The 26,868-nt window shown below is 47.4% G+C and overlaps 1 protein-coding gene across 4 annotated transcripts in view; it reads right to left on the bottom strand.

Annotated features, from left to right (window-relative positions):
• PACS2 (phosphofurin acidic cluster sorting protein 2) overlaps window positions 1-26,868 on the bottom strand; it is a 78,155-nt gene that overhangs the window by 34,254 nt on the left and 17,033 nt on the right. For 3 of the 4 annotated variants that reach the window (XM_086462535.1, XM_086462533.1, XM_086462534.1), the window contains exons 2-7: window positions 14,910-14,997; window positions 11,551-11,640; window positions 6,417-6,542; window positions 4,191-4,353; window positions 3,076-3,149; window positions 2,244-2,324 (exon numbers count right to left, since the gene is read on the bottom strand). In XM_086462535.1, coding sequence (XP_086318661.1) covers window positions 2,244-2,324; window positions 3,076-3,149; window positions 4,191-4,353; window positions 6,417-6,542; window positions 11,551-11,640; window positions 14,910-14,997 — 622 coding nt within the window. Of the gene's footprint in view, window positions 1-2,243; window positions 2,325-3,075; window positions 3,150-4,190; window positions 4,354-6,416; window positions 6,543-11,550; window positions 11,641-14,909; window positions 14,998-26,868 lie in introns of those variants that run through there. The other variant, XM_086462536.1, reaches the window with a different exon arrangement.

Genomic DNA, 26,868 nt, shown 5'->3' with positions numbered 1-26,868 from the left:
CAAGAAGCCCAGACACAACTGACACTGGTGCTCTAGCTGCTGCTTCAAATCAAACAATTCCTGGCATCACAAACCAAGTCTCTGCTGTTCTTATGTTGAAATCAGCTTTTCCACACCTATGATACTTTCTTGCCTGCATTACAACAAACTAGGTCCCTCTCCATCAAGCACTATAAATCTTCTGGCCCTAATGAATGGCACACCCCTCTTGGTTGGACCCACAGTAGATAAATTATTTTATCTGCCAGATCACCTCCTGTACCTGTTTGATATATTTTTGGCAAACATTTGACAGTCAACTTTTCTGATTCTTAACAACGGTGAGCCAACACAGGCATCTACCCACTGACCCAAAGTACAAACATAGTTTCTACCCATGAAGTACTGTTTTCTCCAGGAGCTTGCAGCTCATCCTGGAAGGCTCATTTATTTGACTAGCAACACTGTGGAAAAGGTGTGGGGCTTGTCCTTAGCAGTCACCTATCAGAAAAATGCTTTCTGAGTCTGATACCCCAGATCCTGGACACAGCAGTCCAAAACAACACAAGCCAAACTGCTGCACTTCCTTTGCCCCCAGGAGCTCGCTTTCTCTTGCAGGATCAAACAGCTGAGATTTGCCATACGCTGCCCAGACCTCCTCTGTCTGTTACTGACCAACCTAATATGCACACTCTGAAGAAAAGGAAGATGAGATGGGCCCAGGCGTGAGTGCTGGTACAGACCATTTGAGGTGGCATCCTTGTGTCAGGAGGAAAATGAGGGGAAAATGGCTGGCACCAGGCCACTCTTAAGCAAAGAAAGTTGCTCATTTGCTGGCTCTCCTATATCTCACGTGAGCTCTTCTTGCAGTCCAACTGCCTACTCCCACTCTGACCTCAGACACTTCACACTGCCCCACGCCTCCACACCTAGCCCTTTACCTCTAAACTCAAATCCTGTGAGCTGCAGCCACCTTCTAGACAGCTGAAGTTGAGGTGAAATAAATCCACCAGGCCTCAAACAAGACTCTCCAAAGACTGTCCTATTTCTGTCCCCAATGCACTTGTGAGACCGAGACGTTCTCACAAGTGAGAGTTGTCCTCTGGCTCAGGGTGCCAAGCAAAACCGCCCATCATGCGGACCCCCTTGCACCAGCACGGCAGTCTGCAGAGGCAGGACACACAGCATGCAGTAGCTAAGGTGACTTGGCAAAAGCTGTTTGCTGGCCTGAATGGTTTGACAGTTCACAGACAGGAGGCCAGGTTTGGAGCTGGGCTGATGTTAACTTAACTGGCAGCACCAAACCCAGTTTTGTGGCAGCCCCACACACTGGAGATTCAGTATCAGTTCAGAGGCCAGGGCCAGAAAGACATTATTCTTATTGTAAGGAAGTTGCTTGCTTAACAACCAAGTGGTGTATTTTGTCCTGGCTGGTTACTGACTCTTGAAAACAATACTAGGGACACCAAGGATACGAACTAGCATGCTCCTGGTCTCACAGAGAGGATCTTTTTAGTGTCAGTTCAGGTCAAAATACGGTTTATTTCAGACCTTATCAGAACATGGATTTCAGAAATAGGCTCACAGTAGGTACAATGATCTCCAAACTTACTAAGTCTAAAAAGACAATAACTCAGAATCACCAGGAAGGGCTAGGTTTCATCAAAGATGTGCGTAAACACTTGTGTAAGCAGAAAGCTGCATTATGGCGTGGTCAAGCACAAGTATCTGCTCCACACAAAGCGCAGCTTTGCAGGCATACACATGCCTGCTGTGACAGGGTGGATAGCTGCGTGTGACTTGCCAACACTTTCAACATCCAGCTACTTCTGCCTCAGCACCACATGCACCACCTCAGGTTTATCTACCAAGCTCCAGCCCCTGACTGAGCTACTTCATTTTGAAACCTTCCCACTGGCCTCTCCCGTGCAGAGCACAAACAGAAGAGCTTCCCTTCACTTAAAGCTACTTTCATAAGCATGGATCCTGCACTAGCTTCTTCATGGGGGTGGAATTTCATAGACTTACATGGTTCTTGGAGCTCCTTAACCTTGCAGCCAAAGGACACTCAAGACAGCACATACACACACCTTGGACAGCCCCAAGCCCTGAACTGTCTGCTTTTGCTAGCTCTTCACATGCTGTGACCATGCCCCCAAGCTCTCTGCTGGGCCAGCGTGCTAGTACTGCTGCTCCCATAAGCCACATGCACTGCACATCCTGGCCAAACCCCGTCAGTGTTAGTAAAACTAATTTCCACCGACCCTGGTTATGGACGTCGTTCTTACTATCGATCTCCGCTGCTTCTTGGGCTTCCCCAGCTCGTACTCATCATCATCCAAGTCCTGAACAGAAAGAGGATTCCTGTGTTACCTTTGTGATTTGGGGACACATGAGCATTTAAGTTCTAAAAGTGTTCTCTGTATGAAGATGAACCTGCTGCTCTGTCTTCCAGGCTTTCAGCATCTGCCTTAATCGCAGTTATGATGGCAGAGGGAAAAGGAAGTGAATCTAGATCTGCAGAGAGCCAGGAATAACAGCTTGGAGAAGCAAAACAGCCCTAGTTCTACAAGGAACAAGGATAGTCACAGCCCCACATTTTGGTGGGTTCCTCTCTCAGTACCCTCCAAGAGGTGGAAGGCAGGTGATGCCAGAGTCTGAAGGCAAGTAAGACTCAAACTCAAAAGCATCTCACATGTAGCCAGGGCATTCTCTACAAGGACCTGTTCTGCAAAAGAAGACTCAGACCCCACTGGCCCTTTAATTACAGCTAGGGATCTATTTGGGCTCTTGGAATCCAATCAGCACTACAAAAGCAATCAACTGATGCCTAGACCATTAAGCAGAGAAACACACAAGGATGACGGTTTACTGTGTAAAGGGAGCTCAGGTCCAAACATGTGAACAGATAAATCACAGCATGGTAGAAGAAAAGGGTTACTGTGCAGGCCTTCTGCCGCTGCAGCTAAATGGTTGGTGACAGTCTCGTGCTGTCATGGTTAGCTAAATAAATAGGCTTTTAGTTTCAGGCATGAGCTGAGAGCATGCACACTTTACTGAAGCTCTCACGTGGAGAAACCATGCCCTAAACAGTACCTGGCCCTGTACGGCATCATCACTGGCCTCCTGCTCAGAAGAGAAGCTCTCGTACTCTTCCTCGGAATAGTTGTCTGAAAGGAAAGGAAAGAGGGGAGACATCCTGTGAGGGGACAGTCTCATCTCAGAAGCAGAGAAGGCCAACTAACAGTCACAAATCAAGAAAGGAGGCACACAAGGAGATGCCTGCTAGTTTATCTTCTGTCTGTGCTAGAACCAGTGAGATGGGAACTGCCTGGATGTAAGAAACAAGGAGACACACATCTAATAGGAAGGAAGGATCAGCACACAGACAGGGCTCCTTGAAACACCACCCCTTTTAGCCTGGAAAGAACCACCTGGTAGAGAGCAGCAAGTAAAGAGGTTTCTCCACAACAGAAGTTTCTTTTCCCCCCCTAACATGGGCGTAACTGGCTTAAAGAAGCAGGTAAGACATGCCAGGAGAGTCTAAATCTTGTATTGAAATGACACTTCAGGTGAGCTGCCTCGCCTCAGGCAACAACATACAAGCACCTGCATGCACTACCTTCAACAGGCCACTCTTCTAGTAGTGAGCAGAAGACTGGTACCACATAAAAAGACTGTCACAAGTAGAAACCAAATGACTTTCCTATATGGTGTACAACACCATGGATTTACACTCTCTAAATGAGGCCACAGTCCACAGCAAAACACGTTGCAGGTTTGCAGGCCTCATCTAAGTTAGTGAGATTTATCGTAAAATACTCAAAGGAAAGAGTTGGAAGAGTAGCTTAAATGTGAATCTCCTGAATACAACACTGTTAGCCAGGCAAGAAGCTACAGGTTCTCAAAACACCCACCAGTAATGCTGAAAGAGTGCTGGTGAGAACACAGCTATCCCTTGCTGGATGGCTCAGGCCTGGTGTGATATTCAGGAGAAGCTCTGACAGTTCAATCCCCGCCTTCTGCCACACTCCTGCTCACACAGCAACAGGTTTGCAAAATGGGTTTTCTTTCCATTAATCAGTTATAGACACATCAACTTGTGCAAACCAGTTCTCATTTGTCCCAGGAAGCATCTAAGCCCAGGTGGGGTTTAACTCCAGCTAGTTCAGGAAGACACTGGTCCTCAGAACATGTGGTTGTACTCTTACCTGTAGACTTGATTTTCTGGCTGGCCTGCATAGTGCTGTCTTCATGGTCAATTGGCTGACTTGACAAGGAGAAGATCCAGATTTCCGCTACCTTCACTGCAGCCTCTTTGATGTTGCTGAAAAGGCTGAGAACCTGGCCACCTTCTGTTGGATGCTGCATGACCTGGGACAGAAATTAGGCAGTACAAATCTGCATTTAAATGTATTTAAACTCACATCATTTGCATACTACAAGAGTTATTTATGTTAATAGAGTTACTCCACATTTCCAAGTACAGAAGCAAGCCAACACCCCGTGACTGCAGGAGCCACTTGCAGGCACTACGCAATGCTGGTTGAGATTTTATTTGACTACTGACGGAAGTGATGGAAGGAAAGAAAAAGTGTTCTGAGCCTGACAGCTGATTAGCTCATCCTTGAAGCACAATACTTGACTACCTCACTACTATGTATTTGCTTCCATGGCACAGTACTGATTTGAATTATCAAGTTACCAACCTTCTGAATATCTAATTAAGGAACTTAATTTTGTGTTAAAGCCTAGCAGAAGAACCAGTAAAGGCAAAAATTCTTAGTGAGGTAAGATGAAAAGCGCTTCCTAAAGCAAAACTCCCTGCTCCAGAGCTGGCACCTGAATCTCAGAGGAGCTGGCCACCCCAGGATAATGAAGCAGTGGGTCACAAAAATAAAGACAATGCTGGAGGCAGAGTGACACCTCAGTGTGGGTTTATCCTTCCTTTGCCATTCACAGCTCACAGGGCTCTCCCCAGAACCTCAGAATTATGTTCTTTTCTTGCCCCACCAGAGTCAGAAAGCACCTCCCCACACCTGCACCTCAGCTTTCTAAGGCACACCACGCTGCTTTGTCAGCTCCTCATGTGGCTTTAAAAAGACCTGAGCTCATGAGGAACATACACCCCCCTGCTCAGACTCACAACTCCAATTAATTGCTTTGTTTCAACAGCTGAGAGAACTTTTTTTTTTTTTAAGAAACGTGTCAGTGCTGTTTAGGTGTCATTATACTATAAAATGCAAAGGGGAGAGGGGACGGCTGGCAAAATTTGTTTTCCTGAAGTCTTCAATTTCAGAAATATTCCAGATGAGCTGGAGAACAACTATCTCCTAACACAGTGAACCTTTGAAAATTTTTGACCTTCTAACCTCAGTCAGCTGACATTACAAAAAGACATGAGAAAAACCACATGCAGCAGCAGCAAATGCCCAACACTTAGAAGTTCACTGATGGGTTTAATTAATGGGCCCACATGTCTTCTGCCTTACAGCAGTATTTAATTTCTAGTTCTCAAACAAATCAAACACAGCACAGGAAAAATGTTAGCTACAACACCACAAATCAGAATTTGGCCAATTCAAATGGGGAGTTCACCATTTCCTGCAAGTCTAAGGGAAGCTGAACTCACACACAAGGAGTGGTCTTTATAACAGATTATTTAATATAGTAATAACTCACACAGCATAACACTAGCTATTTTGAATGGAAATGATTTGTTGACAGAACGCATCCTGACGAAAAATATTGGTGTTAAGCTGAACTTGCTACTGCTAAGCCCATCTCTAAATACTCAGAAACAGAAACAGCAGAGATTAAACAGGGCATGAAATAACGAAGCATGGAGCTAAGCCATTCAGAAAGCCTTACTGAATAATTTATCCATACCTGATTCCAGCATTAATTTTCAGATGTACATCTGAAAATTTTATCATTTACCTCTCCTGAACAGAACTCCACCTACATTGCCAACAGCCATGAAATAAGAATTACAAACGGTGTTTCAAGCGAAATCAGAGAAACTACTTGATCCTGAACTCTCATACAGTGCTGCAGAAAAGCGCAGCAAACCTTGCTTTAACACTTCTTAGGGCTGGAAGGCTTGCCTGAGTGACTCTGTCTTGTTCTGCACTTACGATCTGGACTCCTTAACTCAAAAAAATCCCACATAACAACAAACCCCTCACAAGGTAATTAGGCAGCCTTGTGAAAGCTTTAGCTCTCAAGATACTACCCAGAAAATATCCAGTCCAATATTATTACTCAGTAGTAAAATCTGTTTGAAATATTGTCCTGTGAACACTGATTACAGTTATTAAGACAGCTATACGAAATCCTGCCAGGTACTTCTCAGTGAGGAAAGTGACAACACTGGGCTCAAAGAGAAGCAAAAATGTCCACCTTTGTAAACAGAGATCATGCCAAGTGCTGCTCACCTCAGCCATGTTGATAGACCCCACTGCCAGAGTCTTGTAGCCTAAAATGGTTCGGTTCTTGTACCGCTTCCGCCGCTGCAGCATGATCTGAAGCTTGTTGCCTTCCCTCTTCAAGAAGTGAGGGTACTGCGGTTGGAAACACAATAAAAAAGTTTATTATGTCACTTGACAGTATCTCCCAAGCTGCCTGCATCACAAGTGAACTCCATGCCTAGGGATTAACCCCATGGCTTTTAGAAGCGCCTACAGCTAACTCACACTAACTGGGCAATCCTTCATTATCCCAAGGAAGGCTTCAGCTCTGCCCAAACAGCTCAGCCCTGGGCTTTCGTTTCCCCAGCACAAAAGTACACTGAAAACACAATCCAGGGGCCCAGAGGAGCTGTTCAGTTTGGGAAGGGCTGAGCCCAAGATCGGTTCCAGAGAGATGTGGAGCCTCCAGGAGACGTTTCCCCCAACAGCTAAATGGAGGCTGCCCAAAACTGGAGGCCCAAAGGTGCCGCCTGGGACACCACCTGCCCCCGCACAGACAGCGGGCAGCATGCAGTAGCAGGGACAGCCACGGACCCCCACACTGCTGGCAGGACACTGCCTTCCCTCCAGCACACTTCTCAGTGTTTGACCTTCTACTGCACACGTTTAAGAGCCTCTTGTGTTCTGAATAGCAAGCAAAGAGAGGCACAGCTATGAAGAGGCCAAGGATTTGCTGATGCCTCTTTTCCTAGAGCACAGAGACCTACACAGTCACGCAATGATTCCCTCCAGGACAATGCTATCTCCTTCAGGTACATGGCTCTTGCAACTGTCAGTGTTTTCCAGCATTAACACACTCAAACTTTCATTGCTTGAAGTGGTTGTATTTTAAGTAATTAAGTCAAGAAAACCCCCATCCTACTGCCAGGCTATGTTGCAAAGACCTAAATCCTTCCAAGACATGTTTCATACAAGAAAATTAATTTGTTTATGTATCTCCCAAAACACTCTCCAAGAACAGAGAGGCTGTGAAGTCAAGCAGAGACTATTAAGGAAAGAGTGGGGCTAATCATGCTATCTCAGCTTGCCCTGCTTGTCTGCACAGAGTACTAGTGCAGTCAGGTCCTGCTCTCTGCCAGGATACTTGCGAGAGCACGGATAAGTCCCCAGGGCCCAGCTCACCAGCTGTGGGAGGAAGAAGCCGTGCAATGGAAAAGCAATCTTCAAGGAAAGATACAGCAGCCACCTAACCAGTCTCATTCCAAGAAGAGATGTGAATGGGACACGTGCTTCAAATATACAAAATACATAGCACCAAGTAACCTGCAGACAGGAAAACCTAATTGCAGGGACCTCAAACGGGACATCCCCAAGTGAAGGATGTTTCTCTTGCAGACAAGACCTACATCTTTTTCTTTTTCCTTGGGACATTACGAAAATAACTTCCTGCCAATCAAAACACTTGATAAATACAAATGCTGAGTGCCACCAGAAACCCCAAGATATTAATTTGCAGTCTAGAGCAAGCCTGACTGCTACATAGAGAGCTGGGAGCAGTGGCCACACAAACAAGCAGAATACTAATTAACTGATTGCTCTGCAAGGGCAAAATCTACGGTGCATTGCACAAGGAAGCGGCCCTGCAGAAGAGAGGAACAGCAGTCCATGTAATTAAAAGAACCTCAAAACACACCTGCTTCCAGACACAAGTGGAGCCTGTGACTTCACAGGCGTGCAACGTCCCTAAACCAGGCTGGAAGAAAGTTATTGGGGGAAGGGGTGAGAGGGGCTCAAAAAGCCAGAGGCACCTTTTGCATTCAAATCTACCATTTCCTTGCCTCTGGGACCCTTTCATGTGTTGGAAGAGCAGCAGGGGAGAAGGACTCCTTGCTCTCAGCTCAAAGCACTTGGACCACACTAAGGCTGCTTAAGTATGAGCCTGCAACAAAAGTCCAAAGTCACGCTTGGTTCCAGGCCAGCTTGATTTCAATGTGTACAGTTCTCAGGGATTAAACTGGATGGCTCAAGTCCATACATGTGCAAGTTTCTGTTTTTCAAAGGTGTGCCGCCTGGCCAGCTCTGATGAGCATTCATAGTGATGATAAAGGAAAGGTACAGAGAGACTCAGGCCACTCGGCGGCTCTGTTAAAAGCAAGGGCCTCTAGAAGAAAAGCTGATCCATTTTCATAGCACAGACAAGCTATTTTTAACACCAATCAGAGCTTATCAACTCTACAAAACGGTTTCAACCAAAACTTTTCAGTAATTGTTAGTCCATGACAGAGATTAGAGAGGAAAACAAAAATAAGCAATGGTGTAAATTACACAGTAGACATCAGCTGGAGCAATGCAAGCAGGCAAAGATAAGGGGTGGAGGTAAGGTTTCCAAAAAGGGTGTAAGGGACTTGGGGAAACAAGCCAGTGACAGAGGCCTGGATCTGAGCAAAGCTCTTTTCCCCCTCACACCAGAAGCACCTTTGCGTGAAGTGTTATGAAGCTGCTATAACAAGAGTACGCAACAGCACCTGGTGGGACACAACATGAAAAGGAAGGTTGCCCAGAGAAGCTGTGGCTGCCCCCTCCCTGGCAGCGTTCAAGGCCAGGTTGGACGGGGTTTGGAGCAACCTGGTCTAGTGGAAGGTGTCCCTGCCCAGGGCAGGGGGGGTTGGAACTGATGATCTTTAAGGTCCCCTCCAACCCAAACCAGTCTCTGATTCTAAAACAGTATGGCTCAAAACATTTCAAAACAGGACTTTTCAAGGAGGCACCAAGCACCCCAAGGCACCACCGGAACAGCAAGAATCAAGGCAAGACATTCTGTCTGAAGCCCCAGTGATGTAATCCCTTCCATCTGGAAAAGTTTATTAGATTAAACACAGGAATTAAGTGCTCCAGAGAGCTGCAATGTTGTGCTTGGAATATCTGGGGAACTTCACTTGATCCTGTGAAACTCACAGAGGGTCAGGAGAAGCAGGAATTCTGGCAGTAAGGGTGATGGTAGCTCACCTGCCAGAAAGGCCATCACTTGCCTAGCTCTAGCTAGCAAAACGAGACAGGATCGGACACACCACTAACTGCAGTCTTACCCCAGCTGTGTAATACAGCAACAGGAAACTCCTCCCTTCTGTTTGAGCAGCAGCCTGCCAGACACAATGGGCTGCTCACTATTACGCCAGCCCACACCATCACCTTTGTAGCTTAGCTCTGACAAGGAAACGCTCTCTGCAGTGGACAAGAATTTCACCCAGAAGCAGCAGCTGAGATGGCAGTGACTGCGAAGATACGAGGGGCTGCAAATCCAGACAGCTAGCACAAAGCAACGTACACAGTTTGAAGAGTTGACAGTGCAATATGGAGATACAGGCTGCTGCAAGACACAGACCTTCTTGTGCCGTGACATCCACATGCCCATCACCACTCCCAAGTATACCCCAGGCACTAAATTCAGACTATATCTGGCTTAAGCAGTAGTTGTTAGCCAGGAGTAGCTTCCAGCCACCACCCAATTAAGAAACAATAAAAGCTGTCATAAAAATCCTGCTGTGCCATTTCAGGAAGGCTTCCCAGGCCTTATGCATTCAAGACCACCAATCCTTCCTGTAGTCAGAGGTCAGCAGCACATCTCTGCATTAAGCTTGCTCACCTCTTCAGAAGGCTCAATGTCATGGACATTGCTCTACCCTACTCTGTCTCAATTCCCAGCCCCTTCAGGGGAAATCAGGTTAAAGGCAATGCTCTGTGCCCTGCTACAACATTGCTCCAAGTCCCACAAAAAAATCACAACATATTCCCAGTTAATTCCAAAAAGATCTGCAGAAATACTTGCTCCTTGCTGCCACAGGACTGGCAGAGGGAGATCTGGCTCATCTTACAGCTCTGCTCCCAATCATGGGCAAGCTGCAGCCTCAGAACCCATAAATATATATTCCTGGCACATGGCTTCGTTATTCCTGCTCACAAAGGAGGGATGCAATGCTGCAGTTAACCCAGTCTGTGGGCTGCATCAGGGCAGAACCAGAAGCATCAGCCATCTGTGTATCTGTCTGGGCAGCCGCAGGGTTATCATCCATCTGCAATGAAATCTTATCTGCTTCGAGTCTGCACAGGTCTGAGTAACAACCGGTCTGTCTCACATCATCACTTGAGCCTTTCTCCTTATGAGATCAAACTCTTGACTTCAAGATCTAACCAATAGTCCCAAAACACAGATAATTCACATAGGAATGCTTCTGAGTGCCTATCTGGCTCTGCTCTATGCATGCAGGATCCTCCCTCTTGCTTGCAGCAAGCAAGCCAGCCTCTATTTACCTTACTGCCCTACTCAGGAGGTAGCACCAGGGCAGCACGCTTTGAGGAAAACAGGCACCAGTAAAATACAGTTGCTCCAATTCCCAACTACTCATATGACTCTAGTGCTAGGAGTAACTGTGTGTATACTGCTCCTGCTTCCCCAAGTGGTGCCTCCCTCGGCAACTCCAAATCAGATGTTTACCTGACCCATTCCTACTACTGCCTTCCATCAGCCTGATACTCCATGCCACCCCCCAGTGTCTATTCATAAAGGAGGCAACAAAAGGCAAAAAAAAAGAGCCATCCTGCTCTGCTCCAGTTCCTGCCACGGCCATGACGTGAAGAGGACAGAGTGCAGTAAAGTCCTCGTGTTCCTGGGCTCCAAACACAGGATGCACAACAAGGAAGGTCCCCTAACACTGCAAACCGGCGCCCTGCTCCAGGCCCTCAATACTGAGAGGCAATTCAGACAAATTTGTGTTGTTGCACTGAGGGCATGAAAATTGCAGCTTGTGTCTAACTTGCCCATTCTCCCCAGACAAGTCAGGACTAGAGATCTGCCTTCCAAGGTGTAGGGCTGGCCCCGAGAACAATTCTAAGGCTTTATATGGCAGCTTTCCTAGTGGGCTTCCCCCTCCCCAGATCCTGGAAGCACCTGGGCCATTTTTGTTCAAATTCCCCACAGCTGACTGCCCAGAGACCAGCCAAAAGAGCTCAGATACCTCTTGAGAAATAGTAGGTACTGCCTTAAGAACAAACACCTCTGACAGCACTAGAAGCATCTTGATCTCAGACCCACAACGAACATCTGCTCTGCAACCTCTGCTCTGCAACGCGCTAAGTCCAGCCCCAAGGCCACATCCCACCTTACCTGCAGCGAGAAGGTCAGCGCAAGCTCCGTCTCCACATGTCCACTCGGGGGCAATACAATCTCGTGAGACCGCAGGATGCGCTTGGAGCCCTGCACAGAAACAAAGTCCATCGGGTGAATTCCCCAGAAGCCACCCCTAACATCCCACCCCAGTCCTATTTACTAAAAACCAGGAAACATTGTTAGGGACTGCCACAGAGAAAGTGAACGGATGGGTCTGACCTTGCACTTCTGTGAAATATTAATGAAATGAAAGTGACATATTTGACTAATAAAGATTTGGGTATATTTACTGTCCCTACCTGTGAAAAAGCAGCTTTTGTTCTGCCAAACCCCAGCATTCAAAAGTTATGAGTCAACCCCCACCCCTCAAGTTCAAGTCTCCTATTTTTACTTCAGCCAATAGGTACAAGGCTCATCATTGCCTGGGTTGGGAGGCTGCAGCACCATGCTTAAATTTCCGGCGTTTGCCATGACAGACTGGTCTTTTCTTTTAGTGCACACACCCCTTCCTGCGGAAAGTGGAGATTTTAACCTGTTTAAACAATGGTGAGTTGTTTGGCTTATAAAAGAAAAAATTCACTAAGCATCACAGTGAAGTCTGGAGACTTGATAGTATTACAGGGCAACTCCAAATCAACATTGAGTTTGGGCTGCTGTGCGCTAACTGAATTACTGGGCTATTTACTATGTGAACGTTTCATTTCAGGGAATGTTTCAGGGAAAACTAGCAGGAAAGCATGACAGATTGCTGCCTAGCAAATCCTTCTGCACTGTTCAAACACAGTGGCAAGTTTCAGAGGTCCCTGGCTCAATGTTCTGCTGAGGCTGCAGATCTGGCTTTGTCCCGACGGGCTGATCTCCCAGAAGCACAGAACTGTAGCTCTCAGAAAAGCAGCATCTGGGAAATCAGAGACAGACTGGGAGGTAAACACCTCCCAGCTACATCCAAAGGAAAATCTGGTCTGCCCATATCAGCCTCAAATAGCAATTCTGAGATGAGAGAGCAGCAGAGACTCGTTTACATCCCTTCCTCCTCAGAGAGGTTGCTCAGGCAGCCAGAGCGAATGCTGTGATTTGCAGGGGTACCTCAGCTCCTGCACAACACAGTGCTGGTTCCTCTGTGGCAAAGCAGAGGTACCTAAGCTCCAGCAGATCAGAAGACAGAAACCAAAGTGCTCCCCCCAGGAAAAGCAGCACGTGTGCAAGTAAAGCACAGCGAGCCTCACTGCTGGCAACAGCGGCATCTGTTCAGCTGGTGCAAAGCTCCTAATAACAGCAATCTTGCTTTACTTGTTACGCAACTAGAAATCTAATGAAAGCCCAAATATAGCTGCTTTTAACAGACCACAGCAGATAAACAGAGCAACAGCTCGGGAAATACAGCTGACAACTCTTTGAACATCGCTGTTCAGGAGGCTGCAAGGAGACATGGGAAATGCAGGTAAGATGCTCTCATTAGGTCTGAATTCAGTCATCCCCTCTGGAAGGACTCCAGTGCCTGACACCTCTCTCTTGCAATTCCCCATACAAAGGCAGTGAGTCATTTGACAGAGATCAAATATTTGATGATCCAGTATCACCAGCCTCAAACAATAGCCATGTCAGAAACCCGAGTGCTGGCAAATTAAGTGTCCCTGAAAGAGCTTGTCAGCATCATCATCACGACCTGCAAGCCATAAAGGGACTCTTAATAACAGGGCTTTAAATCTGCCTGTGTCTGAGACAGTCACAGTGCTAGTGACCCACCGTTAAACAGCACATCACAAAGCAATATGGCTGCTGATCCAGCACAAGGGACACCCAAGGTGAGACACCCTCTGGGACAGCAGTCATTCCAGCCACTGCCACCTCTAGGTCAACCGGAAGGTAAGATCAAAGGCCAAAGAAGGACGGCCTGGCGATGTGAGCTGCAGCCTGGGACTTGGCAGATGAGCACCCCAAACATGGCAAGTCCTTCTGCCCTCCAGTTCTTCAGGGATCTGCCCTGGTGTAGAAAGGACCACAGCAGAAGGGCTCGGGCCCAGTGTCTGGCTTACGGCAGGAAGGCAGAACACAACACATACCCAAAACAGCCAAGAAAGTCCCACATGTTGAAACTCCCTCTGGGCTTGCAGGTCTGGGGCAGTATTTCCAATCTTTTCACCCATAAAAAGTGTAAGCAGTCAGCAGTAACCCGAACAGGAAAAGAAGGTTTTGCTCTAGTAAAAGCTACTAAACTCTCCAACCCAAGTCTGACATGCTTCACACATACATCATTCACTGACAAGCCTCAAGCCCTTACAGGGATGCATCCACCATCTAGGAGTACAAACATATGGAAAGCTGTCGGCCCCGATAAGCAGTATCTGACAGCCTGCGAACCCACAGCTGTGCTTCTTCCGAGCTTCCCATGAACCCAGGTGTGTGAAACAATTCCCTGCCTTTCTGCTCCCTGCTGTGGGGGCATGAACCCCCTCCAACATAGAGGGATGCATTTTTACCCCAGCTGGACTGCTCACAGAGATGGGAGATGCTGGCTACATGCACCTGAGGCTGCATGTTCTTGCACCACAAAGCCTTCATGATTTCAGTTTCCAAGCTAGACTGTGTGTGTTTTGACACAACCAGCTCTCTGCAGGGGTTTTCTTGGCTCTTTATTTGAAAAGCAGCTGCTTTTCAGCATGGTTAATGGTATTCTTCTACTTATAGGTCTGCTAGGCTTTTACTCGTTAAGTACTTCAGCATTTGCAGTGGTGGGAGCACATAAGCCAAACTGACACTGTGTGACACAGTGTGGAACTGAGTCCCCTTCCTTCCTAGCCTGCCTCCAGGCAGCGTGACCTACATGGAGGCACCTAATTAAATGGCACAGATGTATGCTGTAAAGTGGGTTATTTACCTAGGATGACAGCTGTATTTTACGGAAACAAATTTAAACATACAGGCACCCTACAAATCCACTGACAAGCACCTGGCTATGAAGAGTTGGACTCCTGACAGCAGAGCTGCCCATCAGCAGAGAAAGGCCCAGTCTCCAGACCCCCCAAACCAGGACCAAGTTACCAAGATGTGCAGCCCTAAAGTGAGCTGAAGCATGTTAAAGAGAACCAGGCTTGGATTTAGTGACAGCTCAGGAAGAAGAGGTGACAGCATATGATCTGTAAAGAGCATTTTTACATTCAGATAAGCTCATGCTGAGCTCTCAGTGAAGAATATTCACTGGGGGAAGGATCACAAGAGACTCTCCACACATCCGGAATGCCCTGATGTATTTGAGAAGCCCATGGACCCTCATGTGGAGATGAAGCTCAGTTTAGGCATCTGCCAGTATTTTTACACAAGTAACATGTTTAATTCTTAGACTGAGCAGCAATTACCTGCATTTTGACAGCAATGACCCCAGAAATAAGCTCCTTATCCAATTCCTTTAAGACTACCAGTTTCTTTAATGTCAAGCTGCACAACCTGCAAACAGGAACAGAAGAGAAATAGTTATAATCATGTCTGAAAAAGGAAAAGCTCTGAACAGCTTTTACACACAGCAGTATCCCATTTTGAGGGAGAACAGGCTCCAGACACAAGCCACGTACCGATACAGACATAAAGACAGCAGAAATATGTAAGGCGTCCATGGCTTTTCAGACTGTGTTTCTTCAACCTTTCACAAACAGAAGGAGGTAGAGAGCAAGTACTCCTCTCTGATACAGACCCATGGCCACATGAGAGTGCCTCACAGCAGGGACTTCCACCAACCACAGCCTGGGAACTCTTGCTCTGAGTCAGACCAAAAGTCAGAGGAATTAAATTCCAGCAACATAAAAGCACTGGGTCAGACTAATTTTAAACTTGTCTACAAAGCTTTCCTAGATTGTTGGCTTTTTCAGTTTCAGACTCCTGGCTCCCAAAGATCTCGCTCCCACCTCCTCTTGTCAACCCACACATTCTCCTCCTCACTCCCAAACAAAAGTGCTAGCAAGTGGCTCAGGCATCTCTAATGGGAAAGGAAAAGAAAAAAAAAAAAAGAAAGGAGAGGACTCAAGAAGTGCCCTCTGGCCCCTGGCGTTCACATGCCACACATAGCAAGTAAATCACATTCTTTACCCAGGCAATGCTACATTGTTCCGGTTAAAGCTGTTCACACTTCTGCCTTCCAGCACAGGGAGCTTGGGAGGGATAAAGTTTGGACTAGGTGCAGCTGAGTTAAGGCTCTGAGGTAAGGGACCGCAATACTGGCACTGTCACAATTTCACAGAAGTTATCACCAGCTGGTATAATAAAGAAGGCAGGCTTAGAAACTCGGGGGACTTCAGGGAAAGATAAATCTGAAGTAAAAGACAGCTCAGCTTGAGGAAAGCAGAGGCCAGAGAAAGTTGCCAGGTGGGCTCTAGTGACTAGACATCACCTGTCACACTAGCCAGGAGCCGGCACTGCCTTTGTGTCAGGTCCCATGGCATGGGCATGTTTGGACCCTGCCAGGGGACGTTAGCAAGCCTCAGCGTGGCTCCTCTGAAACCCACTGCAGAGCTCCTTCTCCCAGGTAAAGTGTAACATCAGGGCTGTTCATGAAGCAGCCAAGTCCAGCAGTAGACGGGAAGGCAAGAGGAGCTGACGCTGGATTTTGGTGCATGCCCAGGGAGCGATAGCACAAGTGCCACTGACTGAAGCCTGGACGTGAACTACAGGACTCCACACTGGTGCCAAGAACGCAACAAGTCCCCACCGCAAGGGTAACTTGCACCTCCATCACCACCTTCCCCACCATGGCAGGAAGCTGAAACACTGCTTTGCTGCAAGGCCTGAAGGTAGACACAATCAGCCTGGGTGCAAAACTGCAGGAGAGATGCAGCTAAAGGCTCTTCCAGACAGGAGCAGTGGCAGATGTTGAAGCAACTGCTGCCTGCCGCATCCAGAGATGCCTGTGGCTCTGCCTGAACTCTGCCCTCCCACACAGCGCGAGGAACAAGGAAGAGACAGTCTTAGCTCTTATGGTCTTCGCTCAAGCACCTCTCCAAACCTGCCCATGCCAGGCTCTTCACCACCCCAGCCCACGCTACCTGCTCTCCCTGTTCATTTGCAAAGCACTGGTTCCTGCTATCAGCCCCTCAAAAATGAAGAGAAAGAGAATCAAAAGCTCTCTCCTTTGCAGAGTTTTGCATCAGAAGACAGCACAGCTGGAGATGCTATGGAAATTACAAGGAAGGTGGAAAAACTGGGTCTGCCTGGGCCTCCGTTCCCCTGTGTCACACCACCAGCAGCTGCGCGCAGTGTCATCGAGACAAACGTGCAAGAGAGCACGACCCTGGAGGCGCTGGGTGCCGGAGGAGGGATGGCAGGAGCGGACAGGACAGCTGCAGCTGGGCTGGGCTGATGGAGGGGAAACCAAGCGTGCTTTCACCCACGGGCAGAGCCTCTCCCTGAGCGAAGCAGGAGAGCACAGGCCAGCGCGTTCGACGAGTGTGCCTGTGCCCTGGCAGTCAGGTGAGGCTGCATCCCTCGACCCAGCGTGCAGGAGAGGCCGCCAGCTTTCCCTCCACGTCCTGAATAGAACAGCAAGCAGAGACGCACGCGGCCGCTGCCGTGAAGCAGCCAGGCCAGGATCTGGAGGAAGGAGGCTGTGATGCCAGTTGTTTTCTTTGGAACGCCATAGCTCAGCTTGCCAAAACCCACAGAGCTCGGGCCTGTCAGGTGCTGAGAGCAGAGGTAGGACAACACACTGGCATTGTCTTGGCTGACAGGCAAGGAACAAAGGCCTTTTCTCTCTGGACCAGAGCTCGAGGATGAAAAAGGTACAGGAAGAAACAATGGTGTTCTCAGCACACACAGCAGAGCACAAGGAGGGCGTTCTGTTCTCTGCCGGGCATTCCTTCAATTCATCATTTATGAGCTTTGATCAAGCCCTTTGGAGCACTTGCTTCTTGGGAAACAAATAAAAAAAAAAATTAAAAGCCTCCTTTACAGTGATCAGAAAAACAAAAGCAGTTAAAAAAAGACATGGGATGCATCTGCTTTCTTTATCCCCCGTTACTGCGCCGCTGGTACGAAAAGGCACTTCACACAAAAAACAATGAAATGTTTATATTCTCCAGGGTGGGGGTGGGGGGATAAAAATCAGACAGAGTTTAAATTCCACCAAATCACTCTTACCCGCAACACACTTCTTATTCTGAGTCTTCAGTCTAAGTTTGCAGCTTACAAATCAAAGCAACCTTCAGAATATGTGGCAGAAAGGGGCCATACCTAACTCAAATAATCATGAAAAGGCATATTCCAAGTGTGTCACTGCATTCAGAGCCAGCATGGTGCCCCTGCCGCCAGCACAAGGATCCTGAACTGTTCACACCCACAGGTGTATCAAGGATTTATCTGCCCTAACTGCCTCCGATAACAGTGGCACCTCCTTCCATACACTTATCTTTTGTCTAGGTTTTGCTGTACTTCATCAAGTCTCACGGATCAGCAAGGGGACCGATCTCACAAAACATTTCTATCAATGAGCCTGTTAAAATTAAACGTTGGTAAGAAAAACAGGACAGACACAAGTGGACATTGAAAGATCTGAAAAAAGAACAAGGCTACATTTGGAAGTTTCTAATATAGACATACATGATCTCTGTGAAGACAGGGAAAATAGCCTAGCACACACAACACACAAGGGGAACTGAGGAAGCCTCAAGTCTAGAGCTCAAAGAGCCTAAAGTATTTTGAGCAGTCTATAAAAAGCTGGGGACTGAAATACAGGAGGTGCAGACAAACCCTTTCTTTGCATGTTTGTTTCAGCAGTGACCTATAGCTGCACATGGAGAGCTAAGCTAGCAAAAGCACTAAGTTGGACAAAGCAGTGTTAAATAAGGGCAATAGAAATCTGAGAGCCAAGATTTCCACCCTGTTTTGAAGGTTCATAGAAGATCTCCCTGCTAGGAGCACAGCTGGGTCCCACATAGAAGCAGGCAGTGCCTGCCAAGGAGCTTGCGTCCCCTCCGGTCACACACGTCCCCTCCATGGCAAGGAGGGGGTACTTGCCTGACCCCATTCTCGGGTTAACAAATCATGAGACAGCTTAATGCATTCTACAAGAATAAAACTCTATCTTTTTACATCACTGCTGCAAGAACACAGTTTTAAATAGGAAACCTGGACCCAACCCAATGGTTTCAACTAGCCCTGCTAATGCAAGTCGTGCTGAATAGCTTCATCACGAGCTCTTTGCTCAAGGAGGCAGTTATCTGCAAAGAACCCAAAATTTTGGTAACCAAGCTCCAGTAAACACGTCCAGAACAACCAAATAAAGTGTTGCATTCTTTACTCACTGGATGTTTTGCTTTTGCATCCCTCTGAGTAGGAAGATCAGGAAAATAAACCCCCTCCAAGAAAGAGTCTGCCTCACTGAATTAAACGTCTGTTTCTCCGCAGGGAGCACAGTAATTGCACCGAGACCTCACTCACGCAGAGACAGTCGAATCAACAGGAAGGAAAAATTAAAAATTAAAGACCTGTATTTTAATTAAGCCCCATAGAAGTTGAGAATAACAGATGCATCCACAGCGATAGGGGTCTCCAAGTGTGAGACGGGAGCTGGGGCAGGAAGACTCTAGCTCACTACACAAATACCCTCTGTCCAGGTTAAAAGCTGTGAAGTTATTGTTTCCAGAGAAAATGTTTCATGCCAGGAGTGCTCTCTTCCAAGGTCTGTAAATCTCAATCAGATGATGGCTACAAGGAAGGAACTGGTTTCCATTTGGTCACTGGACAGTTTCACCTCACCCAAGTTATTTCAGTATTTCAGGACAGCAAGCAGCCTCCTACCCCAAATGCTTTCAACCTCAACTTTGAGTGTTTTGCTCCGAGCTGACACTTTACACCCAAGTCAGTCCCAAAATAAATCACAAGCCACTTGGAGAAGTGGAGGGAGACACCTGCCTACACACATGCTTGCCCAGCCAAACAGAGTCGTTCTGCACATAACTACAGGGGTATCTGCGCAGCAGAGCCCAGAGCGAGGAGCCCTGCACAGCATTTTTCAGACAGGTGCTTAAGTAAGGCACGCACGCATGCAGCACAGGAACAACCAACTGCGCAAGCACTTTCCTACGCCCAGGAAGAAAAGAACATGGATGTACTCACTGCTGCACTTACGTGCTAAAGGTAGGGCTCTGTACTGGCCTAGGAGAGCTAGCTCAGGGAGAAAGTGGGGGACAAGAGCTGTCCTCTTATATCACTGAAGCCTCTGGGCAAGGGTAGAAGCTGCAGGAAGACTGCTTCTTCACTTTCCAAAGCTTACGAGCTAATTGCCTCAAAATTACCTAATCTTGGTCACATTCTCAGGTAAACTCCAGGGCAAGAAGAAATTAAGTGAGGAGGCAGAGGTTAAGCAGCCTAATTTCTGTCATGTCAGAAACATAACCCAAGTAACCTGCAAAGAAACAGAACTGTCCTGTAGTAGTCTCTGCTTACTCCTTCATTCACACCTACCACCAAGCTAAATGGCTGTTTTGGCTACAGGTCCATTCAGGTAAGCTTTAAGAAGTTAGGAAACAACTGCAGAGCAAGTATTTTTGTTGTTCCTGTTCTCAAGGATCTTGAAATCCTCTTCTCAGAATACAGAGAATTAAGCTCTGAAGATTCTAGAGACTAAGATCCACAGAAATGCTGTAGCAAGCAGGTCCTGTTCAGACAGGTAAGAGGATGGCAGCTTATCTTACGCAACAAGCTCTACCCAGGACCTCACAAGGACACATGTTCGCAGCCAGACACTGTCCTTTTACAGCTGCAATACTGTTCTGCTCACTTCAAATATATTACAAACATACTGCTCCAAACTAAGCACACAAAAGGGATGAGGGTGTCAAAATTTTGCAGACCTACTTCACTTCTAAAAGATCCTCGAATTCTGCATGGGCACATTCGGTATTTGAGGAGCAGCATGCAGTTAATATAACAAAGGATTAAAGCACATCCGAGCTTAGATACTCCAATCCAACATACCAGTTGGAAAATGCTGAGAGATGTCTTCCTTCAGTGGGACAAGATGTTGCTGGTTGGCTCCAGGGGACTCGCCCAAGGCAGAAAGGGATCAGGATCCCTGCAAGCCAAACAACTCTGCCTCACAAAACATAAGAGTTTACATATTCCATTGGCACTTCTCATTTCTTAGCGCTTCAGTAGTCTGGAAAGGAAAGGGCACTACCGAAGGACAGCAATGCTGGTGAAACCCACAGGGGTTAAAGGTAAATCTTCCCAGCTCCACACACTCTTCAGGTAGCCAAGCAAAACTTGTGCAAGCTGGCAGTTGTGTCGCACCACGTTCTGATCACCTGGCCAAGACCTGATGTACTCCAAGTCGCACCGGCAGGAAATCCACCTGCCTGTCACCAACTGCTCGCCTCCAGGTACACACTCTGGACTGTACTAGCAAGAAACAGCAGCCTTCTCTCCCTTTAAGAAGTCATTTCAGAAAGAGCAGAAGCAGCTCTTCACATATCTGTTGACCTCAGTCAGGATCTCTGTTCTTGCACGCACTGCTATACGTTTGGCTTCTCACTCTTCTTTTGATGGTTTCAAATCCCTTTACAGGGTGACTTAAGAGGAGGGGGGGGGGGGAAAAACCCAAACCCAAATCACAAAGCAGCGACTAGGTCTGTTTCTCAGATAGGCAATGGAGTGCAAAGGAGTCTGTCAAATTCACCTATGTTTTCACACCGTGCTGCCTGCAAAGCCAAACACAGGCACAAGTGCAGTTAAACACACCTCTCCTGGCTTGCCTCTTTCAAGCCCAGCATCCAGGACACCAGGACTGCATGGCATCCTGACACAAAGTGAAAGAGCCTATGGTACTGGTGGATCAGGTTTGATCAATGCTTTTAAAGTTTTGAGGCAATAGGAATGTGTTTTGTTTGCTTTAAAGACTAAAGTCAGCAAATAATGAAAAGCTGATTCATGGTTGAGGCTCCTCTGACAGACCATCAGGACTACATTTTCTATGTTACAGATGACACAAACACATTTGATCTTTGTTTATTAATTTAGCAGTAACTAGAGTAACCAGAGGCACCACCACCAAGGAACAACCAGCCAGATGGAAACAGACCAGGCATAGCCACATCCATCTGACCGAAGGCCAGTGGTAGCTATAGGTCTAACAAGCTTCCACGAGATATCCATGCACTGCAGCACAGCCTCTCGCCCAGAAAGCCTCGCAGCACTGAAATGCCAGTCTCCCATTTGAGCACCTAATGACAGCAGTCAAAGTAGCACATGTCAGGGAGGGGGAGCCTTGAGGATGTGGGCTGCTTAAGCCATTTCTGTAGCAAGGGCTTCTCTTCTCAACTGGCCAGCAACAAAACAAAGGCACAACCTACTAAGTTTATGTGAGCCAGCCAGGGTGGAGGGCAGCTCCCACCTCATCTTCCAGATTGGCGCAAAAGCATATACACAAATGAGCAAATGAATCACATCCCAAACCAAAAGAGAACTCTGGGAGGAGGAATGCAAAAACAAATCAGCAAGTAGGGGATGAAGAGCAGAGACCTTCACAGCTGGAACAAACCCAGCAGCCCTCCCCTCCCTTGCAAGCCTTCCTTATACAACCTGCCTTCTCCTCGCTGGCCCCCTGCCCCAGACAGCAGTGCTTGTCACACAGCAGGCTGATCACGGCGATCAGCTATTCCAAGCATGCTACAGAAACACTCTCCCTGCCTGCCAGGAGCTGTTCCCATCTGCCCCTGAATCCTCTGGGACCAGCAGGAACTGCACAAAGTAGCCAGCAGATGAGAAGGACCATCAGAGCTAAAGGCCTCCTGTTCTGTCTACAGCTTGCCGCAAAGCACAGAGCAGCACATCTCTGCCTTCATTTGCACCAGCATCTCCCTCCCAAGCCAACAATGCTGCAGCAGCCTGCAAGAACAAAGACAGCACCCAGCCTTCCAGCACACACACAAAGAAATCCTTGCAGTGTTAGCTAGCTCTGTTACAGGCACCACTCAGTGAGATGAAAAGGGTAAAGAAAATGCCCGAAGGCACATTTTCTCCAGCATGTGCCTTGTCTGGATAATAACCCTCACTCTCTCCCATCTTCTCCGCCACCACATCCACGTCTCAACCCCGAGCACAGCATCTCCGCCACCACATCCACGCCTCAACCCCGAGCACAGCATCCCCGCCACCACATCCACGCCTCAACCCCGAGCACAGCATCCCCAAACGCAGTGGCAGCAGCACCAGGTTGGGAGCTGTAACACCTCTGCAGCAACTAGGGATGTCACAGCCTGCACGTGACCAGCCCCCTGCCACCACACGACAAACGAGACAGCTCCTCCGACAGCCTGCTTGTTCCTCCTCACTCCCCTCCAGAGCAGTCTGATGGCAAATCCTCCTTCACTACTGTGTCAGGAACTCTGTTTGCCAAACCACCACTTCCCCAGCTGCTCCCCTGCCCCATCCCAAGCCTGTATGCGCTTGGCAGCGAGAGCCAACGTGCACCTGAGTGCAGGCAGATTCCGAGGCAGGGTCCTGCACCGGCCAGTCTGGTTTAGTATTTAGTATTTTCTTTTTGATAGTAGGAAGCACAGGTCTCCAAGCAACCTTGCACTCAACTACTCCCAAAATGCTAGGTGCTTCTCTGAAGCCTTTCATTCTCACTGATGAACAGCCCACAGAGCGCTTGCTGCCGTGCCACCTGGTGCCGTGCTCTGTGCACGCTTCTGTTCGCCACTTGGTACCCCGGGGAGACACCGCAGTCCCAGCCACAGCACATACTGTCCCCAAGGCCTGCAAAGCACTAGAGGCCAGGACTCAGCCTGAAATATCCTGATCTTCCCCTTCATCTGTAAATCAGCCAAAGGCCCCCATCAAGAGGAAAAAAACCCATGCCAACAGAAGCCTTGACTTCAGGCACATGTCAGAAGAGCTTGTAATGAAGAACTCAGTTCTACTCGGGTTACCTGTCACTGTGATCTCTTCTTCATCATCAGAAATCAGGACTACGAAGCCTCCAGCTAAGAAAGCAGTGTCACGGAAAAACAGATGGCTTCTTGGTGCACCCAAATCCAAGCTTGCTCTCAGGGCATGAACAATTTGCCATCTCTCTGCCTTATTTCTTTCCACTTCAAATAGCTTCCATGACACCTTCTGATGCAGAGGCGAGCTGAACAGCCTGTCACTCCAGAGACCAGACAGGCTCACACCATGGGTCGCATCAAATTACTTCTCACTCAACCATCACCGACGCTTCCCAGTTCACAAGCATGTCAGACACGTGGCCCTCCCAGCCAAAGCCAAGATCCTGATGGCATGTCATTCGTAAGACTTGGTGCCTCTCTGAGAGACAACCGCCTTACACCACTCTGAATGAACAGACTTTGTGAAAACTGTTGTAGGAGATTTTTTTAAAGTAAATTTGGGGGTGAGGTTTTGTGTTTGTTTTTAAGCTTGCTTTTCCCTTGCTGACCCATCTGGACCCAAGCCAGCACAGCCAGGGCAGGTGGCCCATTCCTAACAGACCATCATTCTGCAACCTTGATTTAAACCAGTTGCATCCAGTGCCAGATGAACAGGGTTTTGTTTATGAAGTCTGCAATATGGCCCAAAATAAACAAGATGGGAGAACCACACAGGCATAGTTGAGAGCCCAAATGGCTGTTTACTTTTTTACCGAGAACTCAAAATGCCCTGTAAGGGTAAAGGCAGAGCAGCCAGCAGAAGTGAAAAACATTTGTGAACTTTGATGATACGTTTGGTATTAGCCAGCACAGCAATCAAATATGCAAAGCACGTCACTGGCAGGCTTGCTTTCAGACTAGAAGAACACTTCACAGATCCCAATGCTATTCTCATTGCAGCAAGTCTGTCAAAGCCTGCCGTTCTGGCCTTCTTCAGATCGGCATGTGCAGCCAGCGACCCCAACACCTCACAGATCCAACGGTCTACGCTGTTCCTCTAATTGCCCCATGTTTAATGCTGGCTCCCTCCTCCCCTGACTCCAGAGATGAACAGGATGACAGTCAAAGAAGTACCACAACTTGTTACCTAACTTAGAAACGTAATTTTTTTGCACAATTCTCATCATGCCCCAAACGCAGCAGAACTATTTAGCACCCCAAAGCACGATTTCTTTCCAGCACGCAGAGGTTCCGAAAAACCACCACTAGCAACCTGAACTAGGGAAGGAGCAGCAACAGGAGAGTTGCAACTCAAACTCCAGTGTATTCAACAGCAGGTCGGAAGGAAGGTTAGGAGGACCACCAGCTCCACAAAGAGCAGTGTCTGCAGCTGTACCGAACACCCTGCGTAACGCTTGCAGCACCTCAGCTGTTTGCTCTGACAGCACCATGGCACACAAGCACCGACGGAGCCCCAGGGCTCACCTGTGCACAGGTACTTCCAACAGGGGACTGCAACACTGGCAACCGATTTGCTCTCTGGCCACATCTCAAAGGATGTTTCCCAATCAAACACATTAAATTAGTTATAAAAGGAAGGTTCTTCTTTCCCAGAAGCATTTATTTAATTTGAATGGTGCCAGTTTTTACAAGGCAACAACACACAGCTGACAAAGCAGCCTCCATCAGTGCTAAATATAATTCACAAAGAACTCTGGATCCTGCCACTAAAGCTGGGGAACTCTATTCAGCAATAAACACATTGGAAACTCTGGTCAACATCCCTCAAACTGGAACAAAACACCAAGGGTAAAGCAGCCGAAATATACTATCCCTTGAAGATTTGTCTCCTCAGAATGGAAGGGACAAACTGAGAGGAGCTTTGCAATATTAATGGTGGTCAAAAAAGGTCTGAAAATGCAAAAGCGTTCAGCACTCCTTGCAAGGAAAGAAATGCTTCTTGATGCCTTTGGTTGAAGCTGCAGTGTGCTCCAGCAGCTCTCCCTTGCATTTCTTCTGCCCATTTCTGGGCAGCGCTTGCTCATTTGCACCCTGTTGGCTAGAATGTTCAGAAGACCACAGGTAAGCTGGGAAGAAAAATCACCAAAGAACAGGAATAAGGGATCTAGTGAGATTCTAAAAGTCAAATAGTTAACCACATTATCCAGACTGATGCAAGAATGAGATGGTTGAAGTGAAACAACCACCACTACTGCCAGGGGTGGAACTTCAGCAGTAACCAGAACTTCCAAAACCAGCCAAACTAGACCAAAAAGGCTTACAGAGAGTGCAGTGCCCAGCCTGCTGTCAAGCACAACAAAAGCTCTCCACCAAAGGTCTTGAAAACTACAGAACCCACCAAAAGCGTACTAATGAACAGAAACTAGGATCTCTTGCAGCCTTTAAAGCTGACCCGTGCCAGTTACCTTCCAGTGAAGCGGCAGCAGATTTTGCTTTGACAAAGACTGCACGAAACATCTGAAGATACCTGAACGGGAAGGAACCTGCATCACCGGGCTGTCCTTACGGCCTGGGGGACAGCCAGGAGATGCATTTCCAGGCTGTCCTTACAGCCTGAGGAACGGCCAGGAGATGCATTTCCAGACCTTGCAGCGGGGTTGCAAACAGCTCAGGTTTTCAGAGCACTTCTGATCCCTCCCTCAATCAGAGCAGCTTCCTTTAGGGAAACTCCCAGTCTCCAGGTGATCTCAAAATGTCTCTCAGCAGCACTTTAAAAATGTCTTCCCCTGCCGTAATCTTTCTCTTTACATCTAAACATACACTGTATGCTCTACTTTAAAGAGCCGCTACTGAAAAAGAAAGCACTTGTTTGGAAATAGCTCAGCACAAGGTTTTCTATTTGTTTGCTTTTCTGTAAAAAACCCACGTGACTGAGATTTCACTGCATTTCTCATGGAAAATGGAGAAAACCTTTCAAATCTGACTTCGCTTACCCTCTTTTCTGAAAGCTTACACCACCTTTAAGTTTATCAGGGAAAAAAGAAACCACAATTTTTACTAAAGGAGTTCAGAAGAACCACTATTGCCAAACACTTGCAGTGGCAGGTAGAACAGTGTGATTTGCTCCAGAGAAACATTTGCATTTCCTTAATACTCTAAACGTCTTCAGCAGCTGTTGATAGTTGAGCTGGCAAGAAGAGATTCAATATTATTTAGATATTACATTTCTTCAGCATCATTGCTGGTGATATTTCATTCCTGAAAGCAATAAGGAAGCAGCAAAGCAAACCAAATGCCTCAACTTGTTAGTTCCATTTGTCAAGAATATTTATTAAAATATCAAGAGTGACCTGTGTAAACGGCAAGCTGTGACAGACACAAGGTGCTCTCATACGCTGGTTTTCATTGCTCAGAACGTGTTCCAGACCCCTATAAGACTTTTAATGCTGAATATAAGTAATAAAACAAAAAGTGATTTATAACAATTATAATCCATTCAGTC

The sequence above is a fragment of the Leptosomus discolor genome, chromosome 3 (genome assembly GCF_034619465.1).
Source record: "Leptosomus discolor isolate bLepDis1 chromosome 3, bLepDis1.hap2, whole genome shotgun sequence".
Taxonomy (NCBI): Eukaryota; Metazoa; Chordata; class Aves; order Leptosomiformes; family Leptosomidae; genus Leptosomus; species Leptosomus discolor.
Note: the sequence above shows the minus strand (reverse complement) of the source record. Positions and strands in the feature narration are given on the sequence as shown.